We start from the raw sequence: 27264 nt of genomic DNA on the forward strand, positions 1-27264 counted from the left end.
CGCAGCCAAAAATAAAGAAAGAAATAAAGAAATTTATTAAAAATAAATAAATAAAAGATCATACACCATGTTCAAGTGGGATTTATCAATGGGATGCAAGGATAGTTTAATATATATGAATCAATCAATGTGATTCGCCACATCAACAGAATGTAGGATAAAAGTCTTATGACCATCCCAATAGATGCAGGAAAAACCATCTCACAAAATTCAACATCCTTTCATGATAAAAGCGCTAAACAAATTAGGTATAGAAAAAATGTACCTTAACATAATAAAGGCCATATATGACAAGCCCACAGCTAAAATCAGTCAATGATGAAAAGCTGAAAGCTTTTCCTCTTAAGATCAGGAAAAAGAAAAGGATGCCCACTGTCACCACTTCTATTTAACATAATACAAGCATAACTTGTTTTTTTGTGCTTCACTTTATTGTGCTTTGCATATATTGCATATTTTACAAATTGAAGCTTTGTGGTAACTCTGCATCAAGCAAGTTTATCAGCACCATTTTTCCAACAGCATTTGCTCACTTCCTGTCTCTGTGTCACATTTTGGCAATTCTCACAATATTTTAAACTTTTTCATTATTATTATATTTGTTATGGTGATCTGTGATCAGTGATCTTTGTTGTTACTATTGCAAAAAGATTACAACTTGCTGAAGACTTGGATGATGGTTAGCATTTTTTAGCAATGAAGTATTTTTTAACTAAGGAATGTACATTGTCTTTTTAAACATAATGCACACTTAACAGATTACAGTATAGCATAAATATAACTTTTATATGCACTGGGAACCAAAAATTTTGTGTGACTTTTATTGTAATATTCACTTTATTGCGGTGACTTTTATTGCAATATTCACTTTATTGTGGTGGTCTGGAACTGAACCTAAAATATCTCCGAGTTATGCTTGTACTGGAAGTCCTAGCCAGAGCAATTAGGCAAGAAAAATAAATAAACAAAAGGTATCTCAATTGGAAAGGAAGAAGTAAAATTGAATCTGTTTGCAGATGGCATAATTGTATATGTAGAATACGCTAAAGACACAACAACCAAAAAACCTGTTAGAAACTAATAAACAAGGCTAAGATATTAGGTTAAGATTGTAGAGCTTGATCCTGTAAGCCAGGAACTGCCAACCCAACAGAGCATCCAAATTGCCTGGGCTCCAACTTTGTGGACTCTGGTCCAACCAGTCTGGGTCCCTCAGCTTCTAATGAGAAGCCAAGGTTAAGGACCTGGGCTGGGGCATCAAGAAGAAAGTCAGAAAGATTTTCAAGCAGGGGAGGGACATGATCCCATCTTCTTTTGTTTTTTTTACTATTTATTTATTTATTTGGCTGCATCGGGTCTTAGTTGCAACACACGGAATCTTCAGTGCAGCATGCGGGATCTTTTGCTGCGGCACTCAAGGGCTCTTCGTCGTGGCGCATGGGCTTCTCTCTAGTTGTGGTGTGCAGGCTCCAGAGCGCTTGGGCTCACTAGTTTAGGCATGCAGGCACTAGAGCACAGGCTTAGTTGCCCCGTGGCATGTGGGATCTTAGTTCCCCAACCAGGGATCCAACCCACGTCCACTGCATTGGAAGGCGGATTCTCAACCACTGGACCACCAGGGAAGTCCCCATGATCCCATCTTCAAATCTAACTCTATGCAGGGAATGAGGCCAGATGGAAGCAAGGAGTGAATGGGATGGCAGAAAGGGGGCAAATCAAGAGATCCAGGCTCCCATTGAATGCAGGACAGGAGGGAAACAGTGTTGGGGTTCAGTGATGAGGAAGGTGACTTGTGGTTACAGCATAAATAACTGTGCATACTCGCATACTGTGCATATTCGCCACACAACTCACTCCTTCCAACATACACAAATGTACACACACACACACATACACATACACACTCTCTCAGCCTCTCCTCTCTGAAGCCAGCTGCCCATCATAGTGCACTGCAAACACACACACGCACACTAAGTCTGGCTACGAGATTCCCCAACCTTATAAAAAAGTGCTTGAACACAATACTGGCAAGGTGAGGCCCGGCACGCCAATTTCCACTGTATCAGTTTCCACAGAAGTTTCCAAGAAGACAAGCAGTGCCTTCTAGAAGGAGCTTCAGGCTCCAACGATTTTGCCTTTTCTGAGAAGCAATTGCTATTTTCATCAACACTGGGTGGGAGCCAGGGGAGAAAGCGCAGAGAGACAGTGGCTTAGCTATTGCTCGTTATAGGCAAGTCCTGATAGGGAGAGGAGAAAAAAAACCCAGTCTGTACTATCTTCAAATATCACAGTGTTGACTTAGAACAGCATCTACTGTATCTTGTTTCATTACAACTGCCAAAAGGAAAAAAAAATTGAATTACCATACTAATGTTTTCTTTTTGGGTGAAATCTGTGATTCAGGTACATGGATATAAAAAACATCATTAGTTGCTTTTAAGCTTGTCTTTAATGATGAAAAAGCATTTCAGGGCACGAGGGAGAGACATAACCAAACAGTTGGCTGGCAGCACTGGGAGCCTCTTGTAAACTATAATGTGACAGTGCAGTTTCTTTCTCCCTCTGAGATGACAGTTAATTCCAGACCAGGAAGCCTGTCAAAAATGCTTAGTTCTGCTCCGCTTGAGTTAATTACCGGCCCTCGGGCAGGCTGCCCTCCACTCCTCGGCTAATAGGGCTGGGCCCCAGGTAAAAAATCCATTTGCAAGAATGTTTTCCTTGCTCCAGATCTAATTTATTGAATATCAAATATTTATGTCAATGCAATTAAAGTGACAACATTGCCCTGCCTTCTCCCCTGCCCCCAGTCCTAAGCAAGCCCAGGCTTGCTGACTGAATGCTTTATCCCGTCAACACAGGGTAAAAGTTTTGCTTGAGCTTCTAAAGCAAGAGCTTTGAAACCTCTTCAACCCACAAAGTCACCTGGGATTCTTTATCTGCTTTTGTCGGCGGTCACATGACGGGCTATGGAGCAATGGCTTGGAAGCTGGGGCAGGAGGCAATGAAGAGAGAGGGGGGCCTGACTGTGGTTTCCGTTCCACCCACATCTGTTATGACCCCCTGTGTTCCAGGTACAAGACTAGGCCCTGTGGGTGAGAAAGAGGGAGTACACTTGGTCCATATCCCAACAATCTCCTGGCCTGACAGAGGGGACAACTCAGGGCACGTGTAGAAGAGGTGCCAGGAACCAGTCCTATTAATATATGTTGGGTTTGGGGTCTCCAAAGCTTGAAGGCCACCCAAGGTCCCCTCCCATTCAACCACACTTAATTGCAGAAGGTTTCAGATCCAGCCAAGCACATTCCATCTTTCCCAAAACCCTAGTCCAGCAAGAGAACCTCAGACTGTCCAGACTCTGGAGCTCTGGGGCATTCCCCATTGGGACAGCACCCAGCCACCATCATCACCCCCATGAGTCTCTTGCACCACAAGATAAATGATTTGACATCTGCCCCAAATGGAGGAGTGGCTGGTAAAGATAGGCCAATGAGCAATTTAATGGGTATGCTCCCCCATGTATGCCCTGAAAATGCACGAAAAGGAAATGTATTTGACTAAAGGAGGACTTTCTCTTTCTTCCCTGAAGAAGGGGAGCTCAGTAAAGCCCAGGCCAGCAGGTAATACTGTGTCTGTGACATATTTGAGTTTGTGCTATGTCCTTTGGCTGGGATCCTTTCAGGGACCTTGGTGTCTACACTCACCTCTTCCTTCCTGCAGTGGAACCAAGGCCTCTCCTTGGGTCTGAACTGGGTTTTGAAGGAGAAACAGGCATGTACAAGGTGAACCACAAGGCTTAGTAGAGGGAACACAGGACATTGTGTTCAAAGAACTGAAAGTAGCTTGATTTTTACTGGAGTTTGAATTGCAAGGGAGCGAGCCCCAAGAATATAAGCATCGAATGAGATAATCTAAACATGTTAGAAAATGTCAGGTCCTGGACAAATGTGAATTACTCCCCATATCACAAAGGTATTGGGGGAACAAAATAATATGTTACATGCATGCCTGCATTACATAAATTGTAATTGTTATAAGATATTTTGGAAGAAGATGGATTGAGCTTCAACCATGGAGATAGATCAGAAAAATATGTATCTTTCACTTCTTTTGCTCCAACTGTTTCAGAACTGTTTATAAACTGAGAATTTTGATAGTTGTCCTTTTTTTTCAGATGAGTATACTGTACCCAACTTTAACATTTACTGTTTAGATATTCTTAGTTTCCTGTCACTGCAACAACCATGCTTTAGATTTGAAGCACTGTGGTCATTTTTTATGGCCAGACAATTCTTTGTCTGTGAGTGAGGGGGAAAGAGGGTTAGGTATTCCCTTTCTATGTCTTCAAGTATCACTCTATTCAAAGACATTATCACTTTACATCTAAACTACTGCCATAGCTGTCTACTAGCTGTCTACTCTGTCTCTAGCTTCCTTTGTCTCAAAATCATCTTCCTCTTGGCTGCTCAAATATCAGTATCATTCTGACAATTAAAAGTAACTATAAAAGAATCTCTGCTATAGCCACTGTGATAGGACAAGAAAAAAAAGAGGCAAGACTGTTGGCAGGAAGAAGTCAATTTATCATTATTTTCAGACAATATAATTATATATCAGAAAGCAGAAAAGCTATTCAAACTAATGGGAGGTCAGTAAACTAAGAGGTCAAACTAATAAAAAATGTCAGTAAAATGGTCTAATGCAAAACATATTTGTATGAAACATTAGTTTTTCTATATACTAAGAATAGCCAATTAGAGACAAATAATAGAAAAACAAACATGGTCATGATATATATCCAGCTACCTTGCTGACATCTCCATAAGAATATATCATGGAAACCTCAGTACAAAAGTGATTTTGGGATCTTCCACTAAAATCTGCTCCTTCTCCAGTGCTCCGTAGCTCAGTGGGGGCTCTTCCATTTACCTATTTGCACAAGGCAGAAACACAGGGTTCATCTTTGCCTCCTCCCTCTTTCTATTCCAATAGATAAATCTGTCACCAAACCCTGATGATAGCATCTTCTATATCCAGCTGCTTCTCTCTCCAAACCAACAACCTCTACCTCCAACCCAATTTCTCCATCATCTCTCATCTGGACAGCTGTATTAGCTCCTCACTGTTCTGCTCTTTTGAGTTCCTTGTTCTCTCCAACCTGTCTCCACAAAGCGGTCAAAAAGATCCTTTGAGATGTTAAGCTAAATTCCCTGCTGATAGGGTTTCAACTAGCTTATAAACCCCATATCCTTACTATGCCCTACATAGCTTGGCTTCCCATGGTCCTTGCCGACCCTTCTAGCCACTTGCCTTCTCACTCCCTGTGCTTTAAGCCACACCAACCTCCTTTGTGGTTTCTCAAATGCCCCTATCTCTTTCCCACCTCAGAGTCTTCACTCTGTATTGCCTCCTGAATAAGGATTACTGATCTTCCTTTAAGAAGGTTGGTTGGGCAGAGCCAGGGGACCTTAGTCCTTGTCAGAGGTCTCCCTGACTCCCTGGGCCTCATTTTCCCCATCTACAACATGAGTTGGTTGAAGCTGAGGTTCTCTCTGGCATTCAATGAACTGAAGTTTCAGGAAGAGATGATAGCAGTTGAATTGGTGGAGGAGGAGAATGGGAAGAGGGGAAAGGGGAGAAAGGAAATAGTCCTGGGGAAGACAGCACAGAAAGAAAAGCTAGAAAACTACGAATAACCACTTTCAGGGTATTTAAAACACTAAATGCTATCACTTTGTTTTTATTAGCAGAAAACAGATTAAATCTTAACAGGATTTGGGACCATCGTAATAATCTTGTCATGCGGACAGAAAAACCAGCCAACTTGTGGTATTTAAATATTAAATATATGAACTATATTGAAAATTTGATTTCAATCCATGAAAATACTTCACATCATCCAAAGCCAAGAAGGAAAAAAACCTCATTCATCCATATAAAGAACTTCTAGGTACCCAAAGGAAAGGACACATGGCTGCTTTTGCTCCTGGCTTCCAGGGACTCCTGGTTGCCTACTCAAATTTTCTTCTCTCTTCCTACCAGAACTTTGGTTTCATTTAGAGGAGCAATGTATCAAATTAAAATGTTACCTTTCCTAGCTTCTTTTGTCAAGAAGGATGGCCACATAGCATCATATAGCAAACGATACGTAAGAAGAAATCGCTGATTGGACTTCAGTGAAATGTCACTAAAGGCAGGGCAGACTCAGCTAGCACAGGTCCTTTGTTTTTTTATGCTTTCCCCTTCTACAGCCGTCTTGTGACCTTCAGGTGACCACAAGGGACAGGCCAAGAGAATCAGAAACCTCTATATAAATCCCAGCTCTGCCACCTGCAAACTCTATGAACTGGACAGTTCATTTAACCTCTCTGAGCCTCATTCTTGTCAACAAAATTCTTTCATAATATCTATTTCTCAACATGAAACCATTGACAGGAAATCAATTATCTTCTGCATCAACCAGAAACTTCAGCTCCACCATCCTTAAAAAAAGTTATCTTTTCAAAGGTGTAGATCTATTTTACTGAATATTTGAGGGATCCTATCAATCCACAAGTCCACATCCTTCAATTCTAGCAATTTTTCTTGAATTATTTCTTTTATGATGCCTTCCCTTTCATTTTCTGTATTTTCTCATTCTTGATCTCCTATTATTTGGCTGTTGGATCTCTTAGTCTGTTTCTCTGATTTTCTTATCTTTTGATAAGATCTTTTATCTTTCTTATCTTTATATCAGCAAAGAACCCTGAAGAGACAGGAACCATCCTCCTCCCTAGAAGGCAGTGAAGAATTCAAAATAATAAATACTTCTTCCCTAGCACACAAACCAAAAAACCCAAACCATCCTCCTCCCTAGAAGGCAGTGAGGAATTCAAAATAACAAATATTTCTTCCCTAGCACACAAACCAAAAAACCCAATCACTTAGATATTTTTAAGTGCATTCCTGAATAACATGTGAGTTAAAGAGGAAAAATCAAAACTGCAAACAGACTATTTAAAAACAAAAAGAAAGAGAAAATCATATAGAAAATCTTACAGGATGAGGCAAAGCTGATTCATAGGCAAATTCATAACCTTAAATGCCTTTATGGTTAATCAGAAAAGCATGAAAGTAGGTAAAATGAACATTCATTTAAGTAATTTGTTTTTTTATAGAAAATTAAAATAACTGAGAAGAAATCTGAAAAATATAGTTAAAGCAAACCTTATTGATTAGTAAACTTAATAGAAAAGTAGTAGAATTAGTAGATAAATTTTAGAGTTGGTTCATGAAATAGCCTTGTTTCCACCATAAGAGGGAGTAAAAATAACTGTTATAAATGCAAAAAGGGAAAGTAATGATTTTAAAACTGTAAGAGGACTCTAAGCAAAATTATATGCTAAATACTCTCAAAACTTCAGTGAAATGGATTATTTTCTGGGAAAACATAACATACCAAAATTGCCTCCAGAAAAATTAGACTATCTGAATAGACCAATAACAAAGGAAAAAACATAAAGTTGTCAAAGTTTTACCTCCAAAAATGGCTTCCAACCACAGATGATTTCATGGGTGCGTTATTTTGAACTTCCACAGAACAAATAATTTCCATGTAACATAAATCCCTTCGGGGTATGAAAAAACATGAAAGTCTTATTAGTTAATTTTACAAGCTAGCAAAACTATTGACATGATGTTTTGGATGAATCTTAAAAACATTATGTTGAATGAAAGCAGCCAGATACAGAATATAAACTATATGATCCAATTTATATGAAGTTCAAGGATGAACAAAACTAATGTCTGGTGATAAAAATTAGAGAAGTGTTTGCTGGGGGTACGGATGGAGGATTGTCTAGAAGAAGACACAAGGGAACTTTCTGAGGCTATGGGAATGTTCCATACCTTGATCTGGGTGATGGCTACTGGGGTGTGTATATTTGTCAAAATTCATCAAGTTGTACACTTCAGATTTATGCATTTTACTGTATGTAAATTATACCTCAATAATATACTTTTATGGAAAACAAACAAACAAACAAACCCTATAACCATGACTTAAAAGATAGCCAAGAAAATAGCAGGTTAATCACACTTAATATGTTGTATATGCAAAAATACTATACAAGATATAGGTAATCTTGCAAAAAATTAGAAGAATAATACATCAAAAAATTGCAAGGTTGTTTCAATATTAGAAGTCTATTACTACAATAATTCAAATCAAAAAAGTCAAATCATAATAATATTGAAATTAGTTTATAAAATTCATTTATTTATGATTTTAATCCCTAATAAACTCAGATTAAAAAAAGATAATACCTCAATATGACAAAAAATATCTATCTCAAACTGAAAGCCAAGTCATCCTTAACAGTGAAACTCAGGAGGCCACCTCATTAATGCCAAGAACAAAATGAGGATGGTTACTGTTACCACTGCTATTTACTATTGTTCTGAAATTTCTAAGACTATAAAAGGACCAGAAATAGATATGAATCATAACTATAGGGGAGAAAGACAAGTATCATTTCTTAGTCCATGATAATATTGTCTTTCTAGAGAACTCAAGAGGGTCAACTGAAAAACAACATTCAGACTGACAACAAAATAAATATACAGGCACAAGTAAGGATGTTCACTGAAGCATTGTCATGAAGAACAACTGGAAAGCACCTAAATGTCTAATAATAGGAGATTGGTTAAATAGGAGTGTAGCACACAGTAGAGTACTATGTAGCACTTAAAATGAATCAAGTAGATATAAAAATAGTAAGTGAAAAAGAAAATGCAGGATGATATACATGGTGTGGTACTTTAACATTTAAAAACATACTAAACTATACTGTTCAGAAAGTACAAAAATATGGATGTGAAAGATACTTCCCAGCTTCGGGAAGCTGGGTTGCCTCTGGGGAGACAGGAAAGGGAATGAGATGGTGGAGGGATTACCAGGGGGCTTCAGCTATGGTTGTACATTTTTTAAGGAATAAAAAGGGAAAGAGTGGGGGAAACACTCTTCATCTGACAGCCAGACCCAGGGTGCCAGAAATAATCCCCTGAAAGTTCCCTTGTGGCCCTAGCACCCCCAGCAACCACTTCTCTGATTTGTTACCAAAGGTGAGTTTTATTAGTTCTTGAAGTTTATTTAAAAGGAATCACGGGGGACTTCCCTGGCGATCCAGTGGTTAAGACTCCACACGTCCACTGCAGGGGGCACAGGTCGGGGAATTAAGATCCCGAGTGCCCCGATGGTGCAGCCAAAAAAAAAAAAAAAAGGAATCACGGGCTCCCTTTCAGGTCTTCTTTGGTCTCCCTCCAAAGACTGGCCTCCTTTAGGACACCTAGCCTCTTCAACATACCCAGGACAACCTGAGCCGCGACTGAGGACAGCACACCTCAGTACCCTTAGCTGCCCTGCAGGTCAGGGAGGCAGCCTCTCATGGGGGGCTGCTCATCTCAGGGAACAGAGCAGACACCCAGAGGACAGGGTACCCCTCCTGACACTTTATAGATTCGCCTCTGGTACCGAGCGAAATACCATTACACCAGTAGGACAACTCCATGGGGAAAAGACTCCATGCACAACATAGATCAGGGTTTCTCCACCTCAGCACTACTGACATTTGGGGCCAAATAATTCTTTGCTGTGGGGACTGTCTTGGGCATTATAGGATGTTTAGCAGCATCCCTGGCCTCTCCCAACTAGAAGTTGGTCCCCTGTTGTGACAACTAAAAGTATTTCCAGACATTGCCAAATGTCCTCTGGGGAACAAAATCGCTTTTAGTTGAGAACCACTGTGACAGAAGATAGATTAGATTGGGGGGAGGGGCCAGGGAGGGCAGGGGATGGGAAGTGACTTTTGAGTTTTTTTATCTAGGAATAAAATCATTAAGATATATGCATTTCAGAAACTAACACACCATTGTAAAGCAATTATACTGCAATAAAGATGTAAAAAAAAAAAGATATATGCATTAGTATTTAAAGGAGCAACAAAACTGTATCAAGGACATGAAAGAAGACCTGTGCATGATTAGGAAGCACACCAGATTCAAGGGTGGGAAAACAATATTATAATACAAATCTATTGATTCTGCTCAAAGTAATATGTAAGCTTAATGGAATTGAAATTAAAACTTGGCTAGAAACTTTCTGGAACTTAAAAATGTTAGTCTAGGGACTTCCCTGGTGGCCCAGTGGTAAAGAATCTGCCTTACAGTGCAGGGGACGCTGGTTCGATCCCTGGTCCGGGAACTAAGATCCCACATGCTGCGGGGCAACTGAGCCCGTGTGCCACAGCTACTGAGCTTGCGCGCCTCAACTAGAGCCGCATGCCGCAAACTACAGAGCCCATGCACCCTGGAGCCCCACGTGCCACAACTAGAGAAAAGAAAACCCAAACGCCGCAACTAGAAGGAAGCCCGCGTGCCGCAACGAAGAACCTGCACGCTGCGACTAAGAACCGACGCAGCCAAAAATAAATAAAATAAATAAATAATAAATAAATCTTTTTTTATAAAAGTTAGTCTAAAGTTTGAATAGAAAAATAAAAGAGGTTGAATAATAAAGACGATTTTCAAAAATATAAATAAATAATGGATTTTACCTACCAGATATTAAATAGGTTATAAAATTATAATAATTAAAACAGTATAGAAGAATAGACGTAGCTATGAAAAAATTAAAAGCTGGAAACAGGCCCTACTCTACGCAAGAATTTAGTATCTATTAAGGTGGCATTTAAATTAATGAGAAATATTGTGGAATGCTCAATAAATGATGCAAGAAAAATTCATTAACAGTTTGGGGCCAGGAAAAAATTCAAGACCTCACAACATATGTCAAAATAAATTTCATGAACCAGAGAGCTATTATTTTAATTAAACTGTAAAAAACTAGGATAAAATACAGATTAGTATTTTTTTATATTAGGAGACAAATGGCTTTCTAAGCAAAAGGAGAAAAAAGCAAAAGTTAGGACTCAAAAGGGAAAAGATTGATACACTTGACTATATTAAAATGCCAATCTTCTATATATCAGGAAGCACTACAAAATTAAAATTCAGAAAAACTATTTGGAAGCACTACAAAATTAAAATTCAGAAAAACTATTTGTCACATAACAGAGAACATAATATCTAAGATTTCTTCTAAATCAATATGAAAAGGACATGTCCTTCCCATTCTTTAAATGGACAAAAGGACAGGACCATACAAGATGGTCCTGAAGATGAAAGAGAAATGGCCAAAAAAGGTCAAGAAGTTAACCTCACTGGAAATCCACATTATGCAAATTAGAATATTGAGACACCATCTTTCACTTATCAAATTGGTATGGATTTTTTTAAGGTAATACCCAGCATTTGGGAATGTCCATATCCCCTTGAGAGAGTGTTAATTTCTCAAACTTTCTGGAAAGGAAATTGACAATTATTTTCAAAAGCCTTAAAAAGGTTCATGTACACCTAAGAGTTTCACGCTTATACCTCCAGCCTAGAACTCACCCTCATATCCACAGCTGGATATCCAACCTCACCCCCGCCACCAACATCTCCACTTGGGTATCTAACTAATGTTTCAAATGCACCACATTCAAAACTAAGGTCCCAATTCCGACTGCCCCTCTGTGCCCCAAAGCTGTTCCTTCATCTAGGGAAAAGATAACCCTACCTTTCCCATTGCTCAGACCCAAGACCTACTGACATCTTTCATTTACTGACATCAAATCCTGGGGCATTAAGCATTAAGCTTCAAAACAGATTCAAAATCCAACCCCTCATCACCACCTCTGTTATTGAGCAAGGGCTCGCTGACTGACACGCATAGAAGCCAGTACTTTGGCACTGGCTTTTGAGAAAAGGAAGAGCTTTATTGCAAGGTTGACCAGCAAGGAGACAGGAGGCAAGACTCTCGAATCTGTCTCCTCAATCCAGGGTTGGGGCGAAATTTAGGGTGTTAGGGAAATTTCAAACTTGGAAGCTGATTGGCTAGTCTCAAACTTGTCCATACAAGCTACTCATGCTGCTGGAAACCAGACTTTCCTTATTGAAGGACTTTTCACTTTGTTAAGGGGTCCTGTGGCAATATTTCTGTTTTTTGAGTTCCATAGACTGAAGATTCCTTTTCCGAGGTCATCCTGGAGACATGGATTTCTATCTTGCACATGCACAGTGCTGTCTCTATAAAATAACTCAGGGTTTGATTAATCAACAACCTATTTTAGGAGGCCAAACCAGTTTAAGCTGGTCAGTGTTTTACACGCCATTTCACCTCCAGCACCAACACCCTGGTCCAAGCCACCATCATTCCTTACCGGGACCATTGTAATAGCCTCTTTGGGAAGCTCTGCGCCCTTTCCCCATACCTTGCCCTTCTGCATTCCAGCTGAAGGTAGGTAGTGCGCAGAGCCCGGTGAAGAAGGACCATCTGGAGAGGTCACTGGGCACTTGAAGTCAAGAGCATACAAGTCTGTTGATGGTGATGCTGCCAGGACCTGAAGGAAATGGAAATCCAGTGTCTACTCTGATAAGAACAAATTCCTTCCCCTCCATAGCAAAGGCGGAGGCTTGCCCTGCCTCCACCTTTGCCGTCTTTATTGCCGTCTATATTGTCCTCAATATAGCAGCCAGAAGGAACCTTCTGTAGTAGCCTGAGTCAAATCACATCACTCCTCACTCAAAACCCTCCATTGGCTCCCATCTCAGAGAAAAGCAAAGCCCGTTAAAGACTTATAAGACTGCGATATTGTGATTTATAAGAAAAGTATATATTTGGTCATTCAGATGACCAAATATATATTTCTCATATATATTTGGTCTTTGTCCACAGTTCCTGACTCACAGCACCCCAAACTCTTGGAATTTCCTAAGTGTTGAGAGTGATAAATGTGTCTCTTTTGTTATGTTGATGAGGTGATGTTTGGAAAGCACCTAAGAATGGAGGCTGTTTGCCGATGGAGCCAATCACATGACCTCCAGGGAAGGGAGAGGGACTGGAAATACAGACCAATAGCCAATGGCCAATAATTTAATCAATCATGCCTATATAATGAAGCCACCATAAAAACCCAAAAAGATAGGGTTCAGAGAGCTTGTGGGTTGGTGAACACCCGGAGATATGGGGACAGTGGTGCATCTGGAGAGAGCACGGAAGCTCTGCGCCCTTTCCCCATACCTTGCCCTATGCATCTCTTCCATCTGGCTGTTCCTAAGTTATATCTTTTTATAATAAACCAGTAATCTAGTAAGTAAAATATTTTCTCTGTGTTCTGTGAGCTGCACTAGCAAATTAATCACACCCAAGTGTCATGGGAACCTCTGATTTACATCCAGTCAGTCAGAAGCACAGGTAACAACCTGGGCTTGCAATTGGCAAGTTGGAGATGGGAAGGGCAGTCTTGTAGGACTGAACCCTTAAGCTGTGGAATCTGATGCTATCTCCGGGTAGATAGTGTCAGGACTGAGTTGAATTCTTGGACACTCTGCTGGTATCCAAGAATTGCTTGTTGGAAGTGAGGGGAAACTCTCCCACACATGTTGGAATTGCGTCCAGGAACCACAAAGAAAGCTCGTATACAATCTGGCTACTTTTCTCACCTAAACCTAAATGAAGATACATAATCATAAAACCCAGCATTGCAGAATGCCAGTGCCAGAAGGGTTAGATTCTACTTCAGCAAGTCTGTGCTGATATATGGAAAAATGCTTCACTAGAAATGCCTCTGACAGTTTGGAACCACTGAGATTCTAATCCAGCACTTCTATTCTGCAAAAGAACAAACTGAGGCTTAGAAAGTGAATTCCTGGAGATGTGCAGAGTCAACACCACAGCTCAACAACAGTTCTCTCAGGGTGTCCCCTTGATCCAGCCCTTCCTGCACTCCCATCTGGCTCTTAAGAGTCTTAGTGAGCTGGTATAAGACATTATCTCTCCCTGACAGCTCTGCACTAGCCAATCAGAACACATATTTAGAATAAATGATCAGAATAAATGTTATCCATTTATATGACAAAATGAAAAATTTCTGTTGTCTGGGCAATCAAAATTTATTTGTTGATTTTTGGTTCCCCACCATCCAAACATCTTTCCAGTCTCAGAGAAATCCCCCAGGGTGTGATCAACAACCCTGTCCAATGCATCTGTCCCCACTCCCCAAGTGGCCAAACTGTCTGCTCCCCTCTTTATCCAATCTTGTCACACATCTCTGGATCTCCGCTGGCCCACCTGTTAAGGTGTGTGACAGGGTCTCCCAGAGCATTGTGGGGCCATGAGAGTGCCTGGGGCCTCTCTCTGAGCTCGGGTGCAAGTTCCCAGATGCTGCAAAGGCCACTATTAAAAACCCAGCAGGGGGCTTCCCTGGTGGCGCAGTGGTTAAGAATCTGCCTGCCAATGCAGGGGACACGGGTTCGAGCCCTGGTCTGGGAAGATCCCACATGCCGCAGAGCAACTAAGCCCGTGAGCCACAAATACTGAGCCTGCGCGTCTGGAGCCTGTGCTCTGCAACAAGAGAGGCCACGACAGTGAGAGGCCCGCGCACTGCGATGAAGAGTGGCCCCCGCTCTCCACAACGGGAGAAAGCCCTCGCACAGAAACGAAGACCCAACACAGCCAAAAATAAATAAATAAATACATTTAAAAAAAAAAAAAAAAAAAAAAAAAACCCAGCAGGAGGAGCCAGCGAACAAAGAGGTGCCTTAATGATATGCCTTGGAAGCAAGTCTTTTTATAACTTCATTCTTCCCTCTCAATGGCCCCAAATAAAGATGAACTCAGAAAGGAGCCCTTGGCAACAGCAAAGGAGAAAACAGCCTTCAAGGGCCTTCGCCTTGTGTCCAAGTTCTTGTTTCAATAGGAGGCAGGTTTGGCCTCTCTGGCACCCAGTGTGTTACCGATTATCTGGATCATGAAGAATAACAGAAACCACCTTTGGGAGAAAGTGTGGACCAATCACACAGAGGCTCTAGGCTGCAGCTGCTGTGATAATTAGCTACTCCTTTCGTTTGAGTTTCCTTTCCCCCCATCCTACTTCTGCATTCCAGCTGAAGGTAGGTAGTGCGCAGAGCCCGGTGAAGAAGGGCCATCTGGAGAGGTCACTGGGCACTTGAAGTCAAGAGCATACAAGTCTGTTGATGGTGATGCTGCCAGGACCTGAAGGAAATGGAAATCCAGTGTCTATTCTGATAAGAACAAATTCCTTCCCCTCCATAGCAAATGAGGGCCAGTTAACCAATCAACCACCAGGTCCCCTCAGTGTGGTATGGCACCTCATTAAGGGCCTGGAGCAGAACAAGCCCTGCTGGAACACTGGGCACGGAGCAGGGAGGGCAGCCCAGAAAGTCTGGGTGTTGGGCGCATGCATGCTGCCATGGCCACTTGGCCATGAGCTTTGGAGCAATGGTGCTGGCCCAGGAAGGAGGGAGATCAACACCCGTGGGACGAGTTATCTTGTCTACTGGTGAAGGACATATAGTAGATCCTTCATAAACATTTACAGAATGAAGATCTTAACCTGACCATTGAGAGACATAGGGGCTGGGCCTAGACTCAGGTAAGGCAAGTGAGGCACTAGCCTTGGGCACAAAACTTAAGGGAGTTGCTCCAAATCTCAGTAATCAAGATACAAAATATTTTGTTGAGATGCTTTTTAAAATAAAAATTAATGCAAAAAAATCTATGATGAATAAAGTATCAAAATATTAAATAAAGGCAGGATCTGACATGGCCAAGATTAGGGTGAGGCAAGTGAAGCCAGGTCATGCCAATACAGGGTCGGATCCTGTCTTTACTTAAAGTTTTGATATTTTGACGATGGATTTTTTTGTGCATTAATTTTTTTTAAAAACACTGAGTTAAAATATTATCAATCTTGGGAGTTCCCTGTCCGTCCAGTGGTTAAGACTCAGCGCTTTCACTGCAGTGGGCTCAGGTTTGATCCCTGGTTGGGGAACTAAGATCCCACAAGCCATGCAGCAAGGCCAAAAAATAAAAAGGATAAAATATTACCAATCTCGATTATGGAGGGCTTTTTCGCATCTCTTTACATTTTGCGCCCAAGGGTCTTACTTGCCTCACCCTAGCCCTGCTCCAGCCTGGCACGATCTGCTGGGAACCTCAATATTTTCCACCAGCTGCAAACAGAATCCTGACGTGCCACCACACCTACCGAAAGGCAGAGTCACTTGCACGGCTGTCTGGACCAGCTATGGAAGCTCCTCTTGCCTGGAGCGCCGTTCAGAGCTGGTGGCGTTTCATCGCCTGGCCACCCAGATGCGAAGAGCTGCATCAGGTACCTGCTGCTTCACGAGGGAAATTCCAACAGGCCCCACACCCTTAGCCTAAAGTGACTGGCCATGAGGGTTGTTTGTTTGTTTGTTAATTAACAGACTTGATTTTTTAGAGCAGTTTCAAGTGTACAGAAAAATTGGGCAGAAAATAGTTTCCTACTCCCTCACTCCTCCACACAGTTCTCCTATTATTAACATCTTGCTTAGGGTAGCACATTTGTTACAACTAACGAATGAGTATTGGTACATTATTAATAGCTAAAGTCCACAGTTTAATTAGGGTTCATTCTTGGTGTTGTAGATTCTATGGGTTTTGACAAATGCATGATGTCATGTATCCACCACTACAGGATCATACAAAATGGTTTCATCGCCCTAAAAATGCCCTGTGCTCCATCTATTCATCTCTACCCCCACTTCTCCCAAACCCCCGGCAACCACTGATCCTTCTTCTGTCTCCATAGTTTGGCCTTTTCCAGAAATCATATAGTTGAATCACAGAATATATAGCCTTTACAGTCTGACTTCTTTCACTTAGCAATATGCCTGGAAGGTTTCTCCATGTCTTTTTGTGGCTTAATCATTTTTTTTTTTTAACTTTTTTTTGGGGGGGCTTATTTATTTTATTTATTTATTTATTTATGGCTGTGTTGGGTCTTCGTTTCTGTACGAGGGCTTTCTCTAGTTGCGGCAAGTGGGGGCCACTCTTCATCGCGGTGCGCGGGCCTCTCATTATCGCGGCCTCTCTTGTTGCGGAGCACAGGCTCCAGACGCGCAGGCTCAGTAACTGTGGCTCACGGGCCTAGTTGCTCTGCGGCATGTGGGATCCTCCCAGACCAGGGCTCGAACCCGTGTCCCCTGCATTGGCAGGCAGATTCTCAACCACTGCGCCACCAGGGAAGCCCCTTAATCATTTTTTTAAATTGCTGAATCATGTTCCATTGTGTGGATGGACCACAAGTTGTTTATCCATTCACATACTGAAGGGCATCTTGGTTGCTTCCAAGTTTTGACAATTGTGTATAAAGCTGTTATAAACATTTGTGTGCAGATTTTTGTGTGGAGATGTTTTCAACTCATGTGGGTAAATATTAAGGACTGCAATTGGCCCATGAATTTTTGAGGCCCAACAAGACCTCCAGGACATGGGCCCCTTATTATTCTCCAGGGTCGATAGGACAACTTCTTCCATGGAGTGGGCCAGTGGGCTACTCTATAGGATGGTGAAGCCATCAGAGTCTCTCGCAATCAGAGAGCTGGCTTATCCCTGGACCAGGACGGCAAAGGTGTACTGCTGCCCATCCCAGGGGAAGGCAAACAATGCCTCGTGGTCCAGTTTGACAGGAGCAGAGATAATCACCCCCCATCTGGCCCTGCCTCCACCCTGGAAAGAGTGTGCCAGGGAGAACAGAGCGGGGGAGATGTGTATTTTCCAATTCAGCACAAACATCTTTTCCTCAGGTGTAGCTGGGTCCAGCCCTTACCTTTCTGTTTGTTCTCTCAATAAGAGGATTTTTTTGCCTGCAGTGATTACCTACCACGAGGAGATCGTAATTAACAGAGAGAACGTATATTTCTAGCAGTCAGAAAACGGTTTTCTAACCACAAGTAAAAATATAATTAACATTCCCCAGCTCCCTCCTCTGTGGAGACTCCCCACGTCCCACCTTCACTCTCCACAAATTCAGGGGAAAAAAAAATTAGGAGTATGTTATGAGTTGAATTGTGTCCCTACAAAAAGATCTTTTGAAGTTCTAGCCCCAGTAACTGAGAACGTGATCCCATTTGGAAATACGGTCATTGCGGATGTGATTAGTTAAGATGAGGGCATACTGGAGTAGGGTGGCTCGTTCTTAATCCAGTATGACTGGTGTCCTTATAAGGAAAGGAGAGGAAACACAGAGACACACACAAGAAAAGAAGGCTGTGTGATGGCAGGGGCAGAGATCGGAGTGATGAAGCTGCAAGACACAAAACTCCAAGGGCTGCTGGCCGATACCAAAAACTAGGAGTAGGCAAGGAAAGACTCTACCCAGGCTCTCAGAGGAACATGGCCCTGCCCACACCTTAAACTTCAAACTTCCAGCCTCCAGAACAGTGAGTGAATAAATGTTGTTTTAAGCCCCCTGGTTTGTGGCACTTTGTTACAGCAGCCCTAGAAACTAACACAAAGCAGAATCACCGAACTCCTTGCCTTGCAGATGAAGTGCCTGCGGCCCTGGAAGATGCAAGACTTGCCTGAGGTCCCAAACAAGTGAGCAGCAGAGATGAGAGTTGAATGACAGTCCTGCTGACTCGGAGGCCAGGGTTCATTTCACACAGTATGTGTGTGACAGCTTTAGCTGGTGTCACTGGCTCCTATCTGGCCATTGACTGCTGTGGGCTCAGCACCTGGGCAGTGGTTGTGAGCAGGCCTGTGGTGTGCTCTGCGTGTAGGATGCTTCAGAGACCAAGGCAGGAAAAACTTTGTGTGATGAGTGAGGAAGGGGAGATCGACGGAGGAAAGCCATGGATATTGATGGAGATGAGTGCCTGATACACGTTATCTCATTTACATCCCACAACAACCCTTTGGTGTAGGAATAATTATCCTCATTTTTCATATCAGAGACCGAGTTTCAGGGAAGCTAAATAACTCTCCCATAAACCATACCGCTGGCAGAGAACGGAGATTCAAATCCAAGTCTCCGTGACTGCAAACCCTTCTAACTCTGTATGCTCTTTCTGAGCAGTTTCATCTCTTCCCATGGTTTTCATTGTCATCTATATGCTAGTGGCTCCCAAGTATTTATCCACAGCTCCTGCATCTCATCTCCCTGTTCAATATCTCCATTTTGAGGTCTCTCGGGCACCTCAGACTGAACACGTCCAAAACTGAACTCATCAGCTTCCACTGAAAACCTGGCACCACTATCCACCAACTGGCACTGCCATTCACCAAGATGCTCAAACTAGAAACCTGGCCATCACCCTTGACTCCTCTTCTCCCCACCAACCCCTCCCCGCACCCTCAGCACACACATCCAACAAACCACCAAGTCCTATTCATTCACCCTCTTTCTATCTCCACTGCTTCCACCCTGGTCTAAACCGCCATCATCTCACTCCTGGGTAACCGTAATCTTCTAACCGGGCTCTCTGCTTTCACTCTTTCCCTGCTGCCATCTAGTTTCCCCCATCCAGTATGGAGAGTGAGTTCTTTTTTTTTTTTTTCTTTTTGACTGCATTGGGTCTTCGTTGCTGCACGCGGGCCTTCTCTAGCTGCGGTGAGCGGGGACAAGTCTTCCTCGCGTGCGCGGGCTTCTCATTGCTGTCGCCTCTCGCGGTGTGGAGCACAGGCTCTAGGTGCGCGGGCTTCAGTACCTGCAGCACGCGGGCTCAGCAGTTGTGGCATGCGGGCCCCAGAGTGCAAGGGCTTCAGCAGTTGTGGCACACAGGCTCAGTAGTCGTGGCTCGCGGGCTGTAGAGTGCAGGCTCAGTAGCTATGGCACATGGGCTCAGTTGCTCCGTGGCATGCGGGATCCTCCCGGACCAGGGATAGAACCCGTGTCCCCTGCATTGGCAGGCGGATTCTTAACCACTGCGCCACCAGGGAAGTCCAGTATGGAGAGTGATTTCTTAAAGCACAAATCTTATCATATTACTCTCTTGATTAAAACCCTTCAGCAGTAATTGCAAATTCTTATGTGCTATTCACTCATATAAGCCCTTTACACATAGCGACTCATTTAATCCTCAAAGCCACACTATGCTACGAAATAGGCACTTGGTTATTCTCCTTTTACAGATGAGAAGATTGGGGTGCTGAAAGGTTAAGTAACTTGCCCGAGGTCTCACAGCCAGTAACTGGCTGAGCCGGGATTTAAATTCAGGCAGTGTGGTTCCTGAGTTCCATCTCTTACCAGTTACACTAAATATCCTTTCCAAGGACGCCCTTCTGCTCTTAGGGTAAAGTCCAAGATCTTTCTTATGGCCTGTGAGAGCCTGCAGTGTCTCATCTCTGCCTCCTTCTCTCCATTCCATTCCACCCCACTCTCTCTCTCACTTATTCTTCTCAAGTTCAGAGCAAGGATTTGGGTTCTTTTCTGTTTGTTCATTTTTAATTATTCTAGATCTTCAAGGTTCTTCCTGACTCAAGGCCTTTGCACATGCTTTTTCTTCTGCTTTTTCTTCTGCCTGGAACACTGCTGACCCCCATTCTTCATCTGGCTGATTTCTGTTGTTTTTTTTTTTTTTTGGCTGCCTTGGGTCCTCGTTGCTGTGCACGGGCTTTCTCTAGTTGAGGCGAGTGGGGGCTACTCTTCGTTTCAGTGCGTGGGCTTCTCATTGCGGTGGCTTCTCTTGTTGTGGTGCACGGGCTCTAGGCGCGTGGGCTTCAGCAGCTGTGGCACATGGGCTCAGTAGTTGTGTGTCACGGGCTTAGTTGCTCCGCAGCATGTGGGATCTTCCTGGACCAGTGCTCGAACCCATGTCCCCTGCACTGGCAGGTGGATTCCCAACCACTGCGCCACCAGGGAAGTCCCTCTGTTCCTCTTTGAAGTCTCACTTTCAATGGTTCTTCCTCAGGGAGGCTTTCTCTGAGCCCCCAGAACTAGGCAGTTTCCCTGTTTTATGCTTTCGTTGTCACCTTCACTTTTTCTTTGTAATATTAATACTTATCACAATTGTAATTATTTGTATAATTTTATGTTTAATGTCTCTTTCCCCCCCCCCCAATAGACAGCAAGCTCTGTGAGGATGGGGACTGTATCTGCCTTGCTTCTCCAGGACATTGCCTGGAAAATAGCAGATGTTCAATAAGTAGCGATGGGTTGCAACAACAAATGAAACAATGAATAGAATGAAAGAATGAATACCTTGCGCTGTTTTCATCTGTGTGCCTGGCCAAGAGGCACATCTCATGATGTAGTACCTTTCTCTAAAGAGAGCGCCTCACACTTGTAATGTTCACGCAAATCACCTGGGGATCTTTTCAAAGTGCAGATTCTGAATCAGGAGGCCTGAGCTGGGACCTGGGAATCTGCATTTCTGACAAGTTACAGGTGATGCTGATGCTGCCGGACCAGGGGCCACACGTTGAACAGCAAATATTTAAACAATCTCTCATGTCAGTCTGTCTTTTATTAATGAGTCTTTCAGATCTCTTCCCCCACCTCCGCCTTTTGAAGATGGCACCTGACTACTGAAGGGGGACTTTATGTGAACGTTTGCTCCCAGGGAGTGGGGAGTGAGATCGGAAGTGGGTGAAGAGTTGGCCCTGTGCTAGTGCCTATTTGTGTCTGCTGGAGATGCCCGGTCAGGCCTCAAATAGTCAGGGCAACACGAACTTCTGTAACAAATAAACCCCCAAATCCCACTGGCTTAAACACAATAGATTTTTTCCCCCATTGCTCACATAACAGTCCAATGAGGTGTTTCCTAGTCTATGGGCAGTTTTCCTCCATGTGATGATTCAAGGACCCAAGCTCCTCCCATCTTTGGCTCTGCCAACCTCTCGGACCATAGAGTCTTCTTCTAGCCCCTAGACGAACAGCGAGAAGTCCCACCCCCTTCTTAAAAGCTACTGCCCAGAATGGACACACACGACTTTCACTCACATTCCACTGGTGAGGACTTGTCACACGGCCAGGAATACATGCAAGCTTCACTGGGAAATATAGTCCCTGTCTGGGCAGCCACTCCTTTTGTTTGTTTGTTTGTTTTGTTGAATTTTTGAATTTTATTTCATTTATTTTTTTATACATACAGCAGGCTCCCACTAGTTACCCACTGTATACATATTAGCGTATACACGTCAATCCCAATCTCCCAATCCATCACACACCCCCCGCCTGCCACTTTCCCCCTCTGGTGTCCACACGCCCGTTCTCTACATCTGTGTCTCAACCTCTGGGCAGCCACTCCTAGCAACAGCTCCACACTGTGCAAGGGCAAGCACGAATGCCTGGTAGGTGGAACACTAGCTGTCTCTACCGCAGGGCCTGATCCTAGACATTCTGTTAGCATGTACTAAGTCTGTGGTCTGTCCTCCAGCAGACATCAGGCCGGGGTCTTCTCTGAATATTCCCACCCCTCACTTCAACTCCTGCCAGCACGACAGCATCACCATACAGCCCTCAAGCATCCCCTGGCGGGAGCCTTTCCTATAAGACCCCCTGACCTCTCACCACAGTTGCCTTGGTGACAGGCTCTTGGTTTGAACCCCCATGGCTGGACCCTTCCCTCTGCCTGCCCTCACCTCACAGCCCACCTCAGTCTTCAGGGGCCTCCTACATAGCTCTCTCCTCCTGGCAGCCCAAACAGGAAGCCAAGCAGAGGCCTCCTGAAAGAGAGATCAGGGCCTGTCCTGTCTATCTTTAAGCCAAGCAGGGCGGGTCTGGACACATGATGCCTACACCGTTGCTTGTCCTCGGGTTTCCGTCTCCTCCCACAATCCACCAGGGCAGGAAGAGGAACCGCCGCTCCACTGCCTGTTCCTCTCTCGTCGGGACCTTCCCTGCACTAGATGCTGTTGGTTTCCAAGCTGTATCCCCTTTACCAGAATAGTGGCCCCAAGCCCCAGATCCTGTGATAATTGACAGCTAAAGATAATACTGTCCCTGGGAATTCCCAGGCGGTCCAGTGGTTAGGACTCCCCACTTTCACTGCTGTGGGCCCAAGTTCAATCCCTGCTCGGGGAACTGAGATCCCGCAAGGCGTGGCAAGAAAAAAAATAATAATAATAATAATAATAATACTGTCCCCTTCCCTGGAGACTTGCTTTTGGCAGGATCTCCCTCCCCTAGAAGGTTACTCTCCCTCCCCAACCAGCGACATCCTGTGGCCATTGACTGATGACATGGACGTACAAATGCCAGCCCCTTGCCTCCAGTGGGGACCAACTCAGTGACACAATTCATGTTCCAGAGCTCCCTGTGGGATCAGGCTGAAGCTGGCCTATCTCTCATGCTTCCCTGGCCCCTCTTCTCCTAAGAGCACTCTGCAATAAATCACTCTCACAAGAATCCCCATCTCAGGCTCTGACTCTAGGAAGCTGATCTAAGACCCTCCCTTATATCAGATCTGCCTCTTCTTTCTCAAGGTGGCACCTGCTTTCTTCTTTCTCCAGAGCCGTAATGGCAGACAGGATGCAGAAAAAGAGAAATCAGCTTGCAGATAACAAAACATGCCTTGGGAAGGGCAATGAAAATATCGCACAAAGGAAAGTCTAAGGTGTTGAACACCATGCTGTCCATCAAAGCTCTTGCCAGTAACCCTAGCATGGCCCTGGAACTCTGCCTTTGGAGGGAGGCCACCCACCAAACCAGGAGGACTTGTGACATGGATTCCATGGACACTGTGCATTAAGTTGATCCTTGTCCCTGAGCCCCATCTGGCCTCACGTCGGCCTTCCCAAAGCAAAGCCCACTCCTTGTTACTACGGTGGCCGTATGGGGGAACAGAGATGCAAAGGCGGTAAAAAAAAAAAAGAAATGCAAAGGGAACAGATAAGAATCCATAGAGAAAGAGTGAGCATCATCTTCCAAAAGGTCCAAGCACCTCTTTCTTTGGTCCATCAAGAAATCCACACCCTCTTTCCCTGGCCTGGGACCTGTGATCCACAAAAGAAATGCTTTCAGTGCTTGATGCATACGGAGACATGTAGCTGAAGGTAGCAAGGGGCGAACGGCAGTGCCCACAGGCCCGTGGGCAATGGAGGAGAGGGGTGAGAGTGGTGAACGGAGAGGGTTAAGAAACTGGCAGTTCACAGCAACACCCTCCACTCCTTTCAATTTCTTTTCTGTGAATTTAAATGCATTCTGTCACAGTGAGTTATGTCACCCGAAGGAAATGCCCAACTCGGCGACGGTTTTAAAGATTATTTTTTAGATCACCTATCACTATCCATTTGAGGAACGATTGTTCAATCTGAAAAAATAAATTCAAAATTGTCCCCATCTAAGCAAGATGGAAAAATAACTTTCCCTATTCTTTCCCTTTCTTTCTTTTCATTTTTTTTAAAAGATGGCTTATTCCTGAAGGACAAGATTGAAAATCTGTTTTCACCTTGATATTCTGGCTGGATTTGAGCAGCTTGGTAAGCTGAAGATCATGCCTTGTCAGACAGGTAAACAAATGAATGTGCAGCCAGCTGTGTGACCTCAGGCAATTCACTTAACCTCTCTGAGCTTTAATCTCCTCAGTTGTTTCACTGAGGTAGCAATACTGACCATGATCATCAAATGAAATAATGTCCAGACAGTCCCTGAATGTGAGACAGATGTAAGGTGTCTCTTCCACTAAACTGTCAGTTCCTATAGGGCAGGGAGCAGGCTCTGGCCAATTCTGCCCTCCCTGTAGATCTTATACAGGGCCCGGCCCACAAAAAGTGTTTAATAAATGTGGGATGGATGGATGGTTCGATGGGTGATGGTTTGGTGGGTGGATGTTTGGACATACAAAGAGATGGATGAACGAAGGAAGGATGGATGGAGGCAATGATGTGCTGTAAAATAGCTGTCCAAAACACAAACAAACCAAAAAAGCCCTTACTACAAGTTCCCCAATTTCCATACTGTAAATATTGACACCATGGCCACCAACATGACACCACTGAATGCAGAGTTGGAAAGAGAGGTGCAAAACTGGCATTTATGAGTCTATAGAAGACAGTTCCTGTACCTGAGTGGAAGGAAGGAAGGGAGGGAAGGAGAGAAATAAGGGAGAGAGAAATGAAGAAAGCAGGAAGGAGAAGAGAGGGAGAACCACAGATAAATATCTACCATAGAGAAGAAAATAAAAATATTCCGGTACCAGGGAACACCAGAAAGAGCAATGCCCGAGGAGACAGGAAATCTGCTTTCACCACCATTCATCACGGACTAGAACTGAATCCGCCCATCTCCTGGAGTAAATTATTTCCTGTTTAAGGACGAGGGGTGGGAATGGAGTTTACATAGTACAAAACAATGGTCCTCAATTATCTTTAAGAATTGGAAACCTTTTACTTCCCAATGAAATCTTACTTGAAAAGCACAACAATAATTACAACTGATATTTATTAAGTATTTACTATGTACCGGGTACAGTCCAAGTACGTTGCATGGAATCCTCCCAACAACCCAGTAAAACAGATAATCTTACTATATCCCCAGTTTACCAGAGACGTTGAGGCACTTGCCCAGGGTCACATAATAAGCAGCAGATCCAGGATTTAAATACAGGTGGTGACAGCAGTCCTAACCATTCTGCTCTCATGCCTTAATCAATCAAAAGGAAAAGATGGGCTGTCAGCTGAGCTGCCCCTGCAGGCCCTAAGCCCAGCCGTTCCAGAGGCCCCACAGAGAGCCAGATTCTTGGAAAAGAAGCTGGGGGAACAGGTGTTCATCCTAGTTCTGCCCCTGGTTTGCTGTGTGTCCTTGGAAAAACTTCTTGCCCTCTCTGTGCTTCAGTTTTCTCATTTATAAAACAAGGTGATCATCCCCTACAACTATTATAAATTATACATTAGACAATTCTCATGAGAAGAATCAGGAAGCCTTCAAAGAAAAACAGCTCAAATAAGTCACAATACATACATTTTATTTACCTCCAGGACACCAAGACCCGTTTGATTTAGAATGCACCCATTTTTGAGATTACATGACATTCTTTGAAAAAATAAAACGGTAGTAATCATTTCTCCAATTAAATTAAATCTTGTAAGGATGACTTTATTTTCAAGGATACTTATTTTAAAAGTCACTTTTGTTAATACAGAGTAATATTTAGTTATTAGTTAGTTAGCAATATTTAGCACTGCCTTCATGGACAATTTTACAAATCTGCACGAAATTCAACCTGTTTTTGTGGGGAAAAACAACAGCAAAGAACAAAAGGTGGTCAGCCTATTGAGTGTTACTTTCTTCGGGACTCACATCCCTTTGAAAATCTAAAGAGCGATATGGGCTTTTCTCCCCAGAGACATGCAGACACTTGCCAGGCTTTGGGTATAACTTTGGGACAGGAAGGATGAGAGGGACTGCCAGCCCCAGGAGCCAGGATAAGGGAGGATCTTAGTAGAGACAAGAATGTCTCTGAGGTGCCAGGTAGTTCTCCAGGTCCATGTTTCAGCAACCTCAATCAATGCAGAAAAAATAGCCAGAAGTGGCTCAGACACTGCCCGAGATTTTAAAATGAAGAATTCTCTTGACAAATAAATCTCTTAATGAAATACAAGCAATTAAGCTAAAAGTCCTATCAAATGCAACCTGTCACTCAGCAGGCTGACACTTAATTGAATTTCTTTTCCCATCCCCTGGCTCCTTTTCCCTGATAAACAAATTCATTCACCGCAGATCAAGTTTCCCTAACCCAGAAACCAATGATAGTCAATCAACTAATTGACACAACAAAGACTTCTATTAAAAAAAAAAAAAAGCTCCCCTAATTAAAGTGGGAATGCAATTTTATAATACTCTGCTGCCTGATATTAATTACTCTGTGGTTCACCCTCTCCCTCCTCCTCAGGGACCTGGCAGTGGATTGGGGTTAATGAGGGAATCTCAGACCCAGGTACAAGTCCAAGTTCCAGCTTTATCCTGAGTTTGCTGTGTGATCTTGGAGCCCACTTCCCCCCTCTGTTTTTCATCAGGCGTGACATCAGGGGTAGAACTAGGTGACTTCCAAAGCCGATTCCATCTGTAACCCTTAACTTTTATGATCCAGAGGACAGTCCGATGGCATAGTCTTCACTCTGTGATCGCGGGTCAGCCAGCAGCTGCCAGGAGCTCTCGCCCAGCATTGAACTGAAAATATAGCCCATCATCAATGGGCTCCTTCTGCCTCTACCTGGCAGACACAGCAGCACCTGAATGCATACGCCCCTCTCCCCACGCATTCATCCACACATTCCCAGGCACGCTCCTTACACACGTGTATACAATCTCCTCCTTGCAGCACACACACATACACACACACTCTCTCTCTCTCTCTACATCAAGGCCAGGAATGCACACACACTGACATATACCCTCATGT

General features: G+C 43.5%; 1 protein-coding gene across 2 annotated transcripts in view; it reads right to left on the reverse strand.

Moving 5' to 3' along the window:
• TOX2 (TOX high mobility group box family member 2) overlaps window positions 1-27264 on the reverse strand; it is a 271638-nt gene that overhangs the window by 214729 nt on the left and 29645 nt on the right. The window contains exon 1 of one of the 2 annotated variants that reach the window (XM_082430210.1): window positions 12348-14327. The exons of the other annotated variant lie outside the window; for it this stretch is intronic. Coding sequence (XP_082286336.1) covers window positions 12348-12362 — 15 coding nt within the window. The 5' untranslated portion in view covers window positions 12363-14327. Of the gene's footprint in view, window positions 1-12347; window positions 14328-27264 lie in introns of those variants that run through there. 2 annotated transcript variants of the gene reach the window in all.

Source organism: Balaenoptera physalus (assembly GCF_965194825.1).
Source record: "Balaenoptera physalus genome assembly, chromosome: 16".
Taxonomy (NCBI): Eukaryota; Metazoa; Chordata; class Mammalia; order Artiodactyla; family Balaenopteridae; genus Balaenoptera; species Balaenoptera physalus.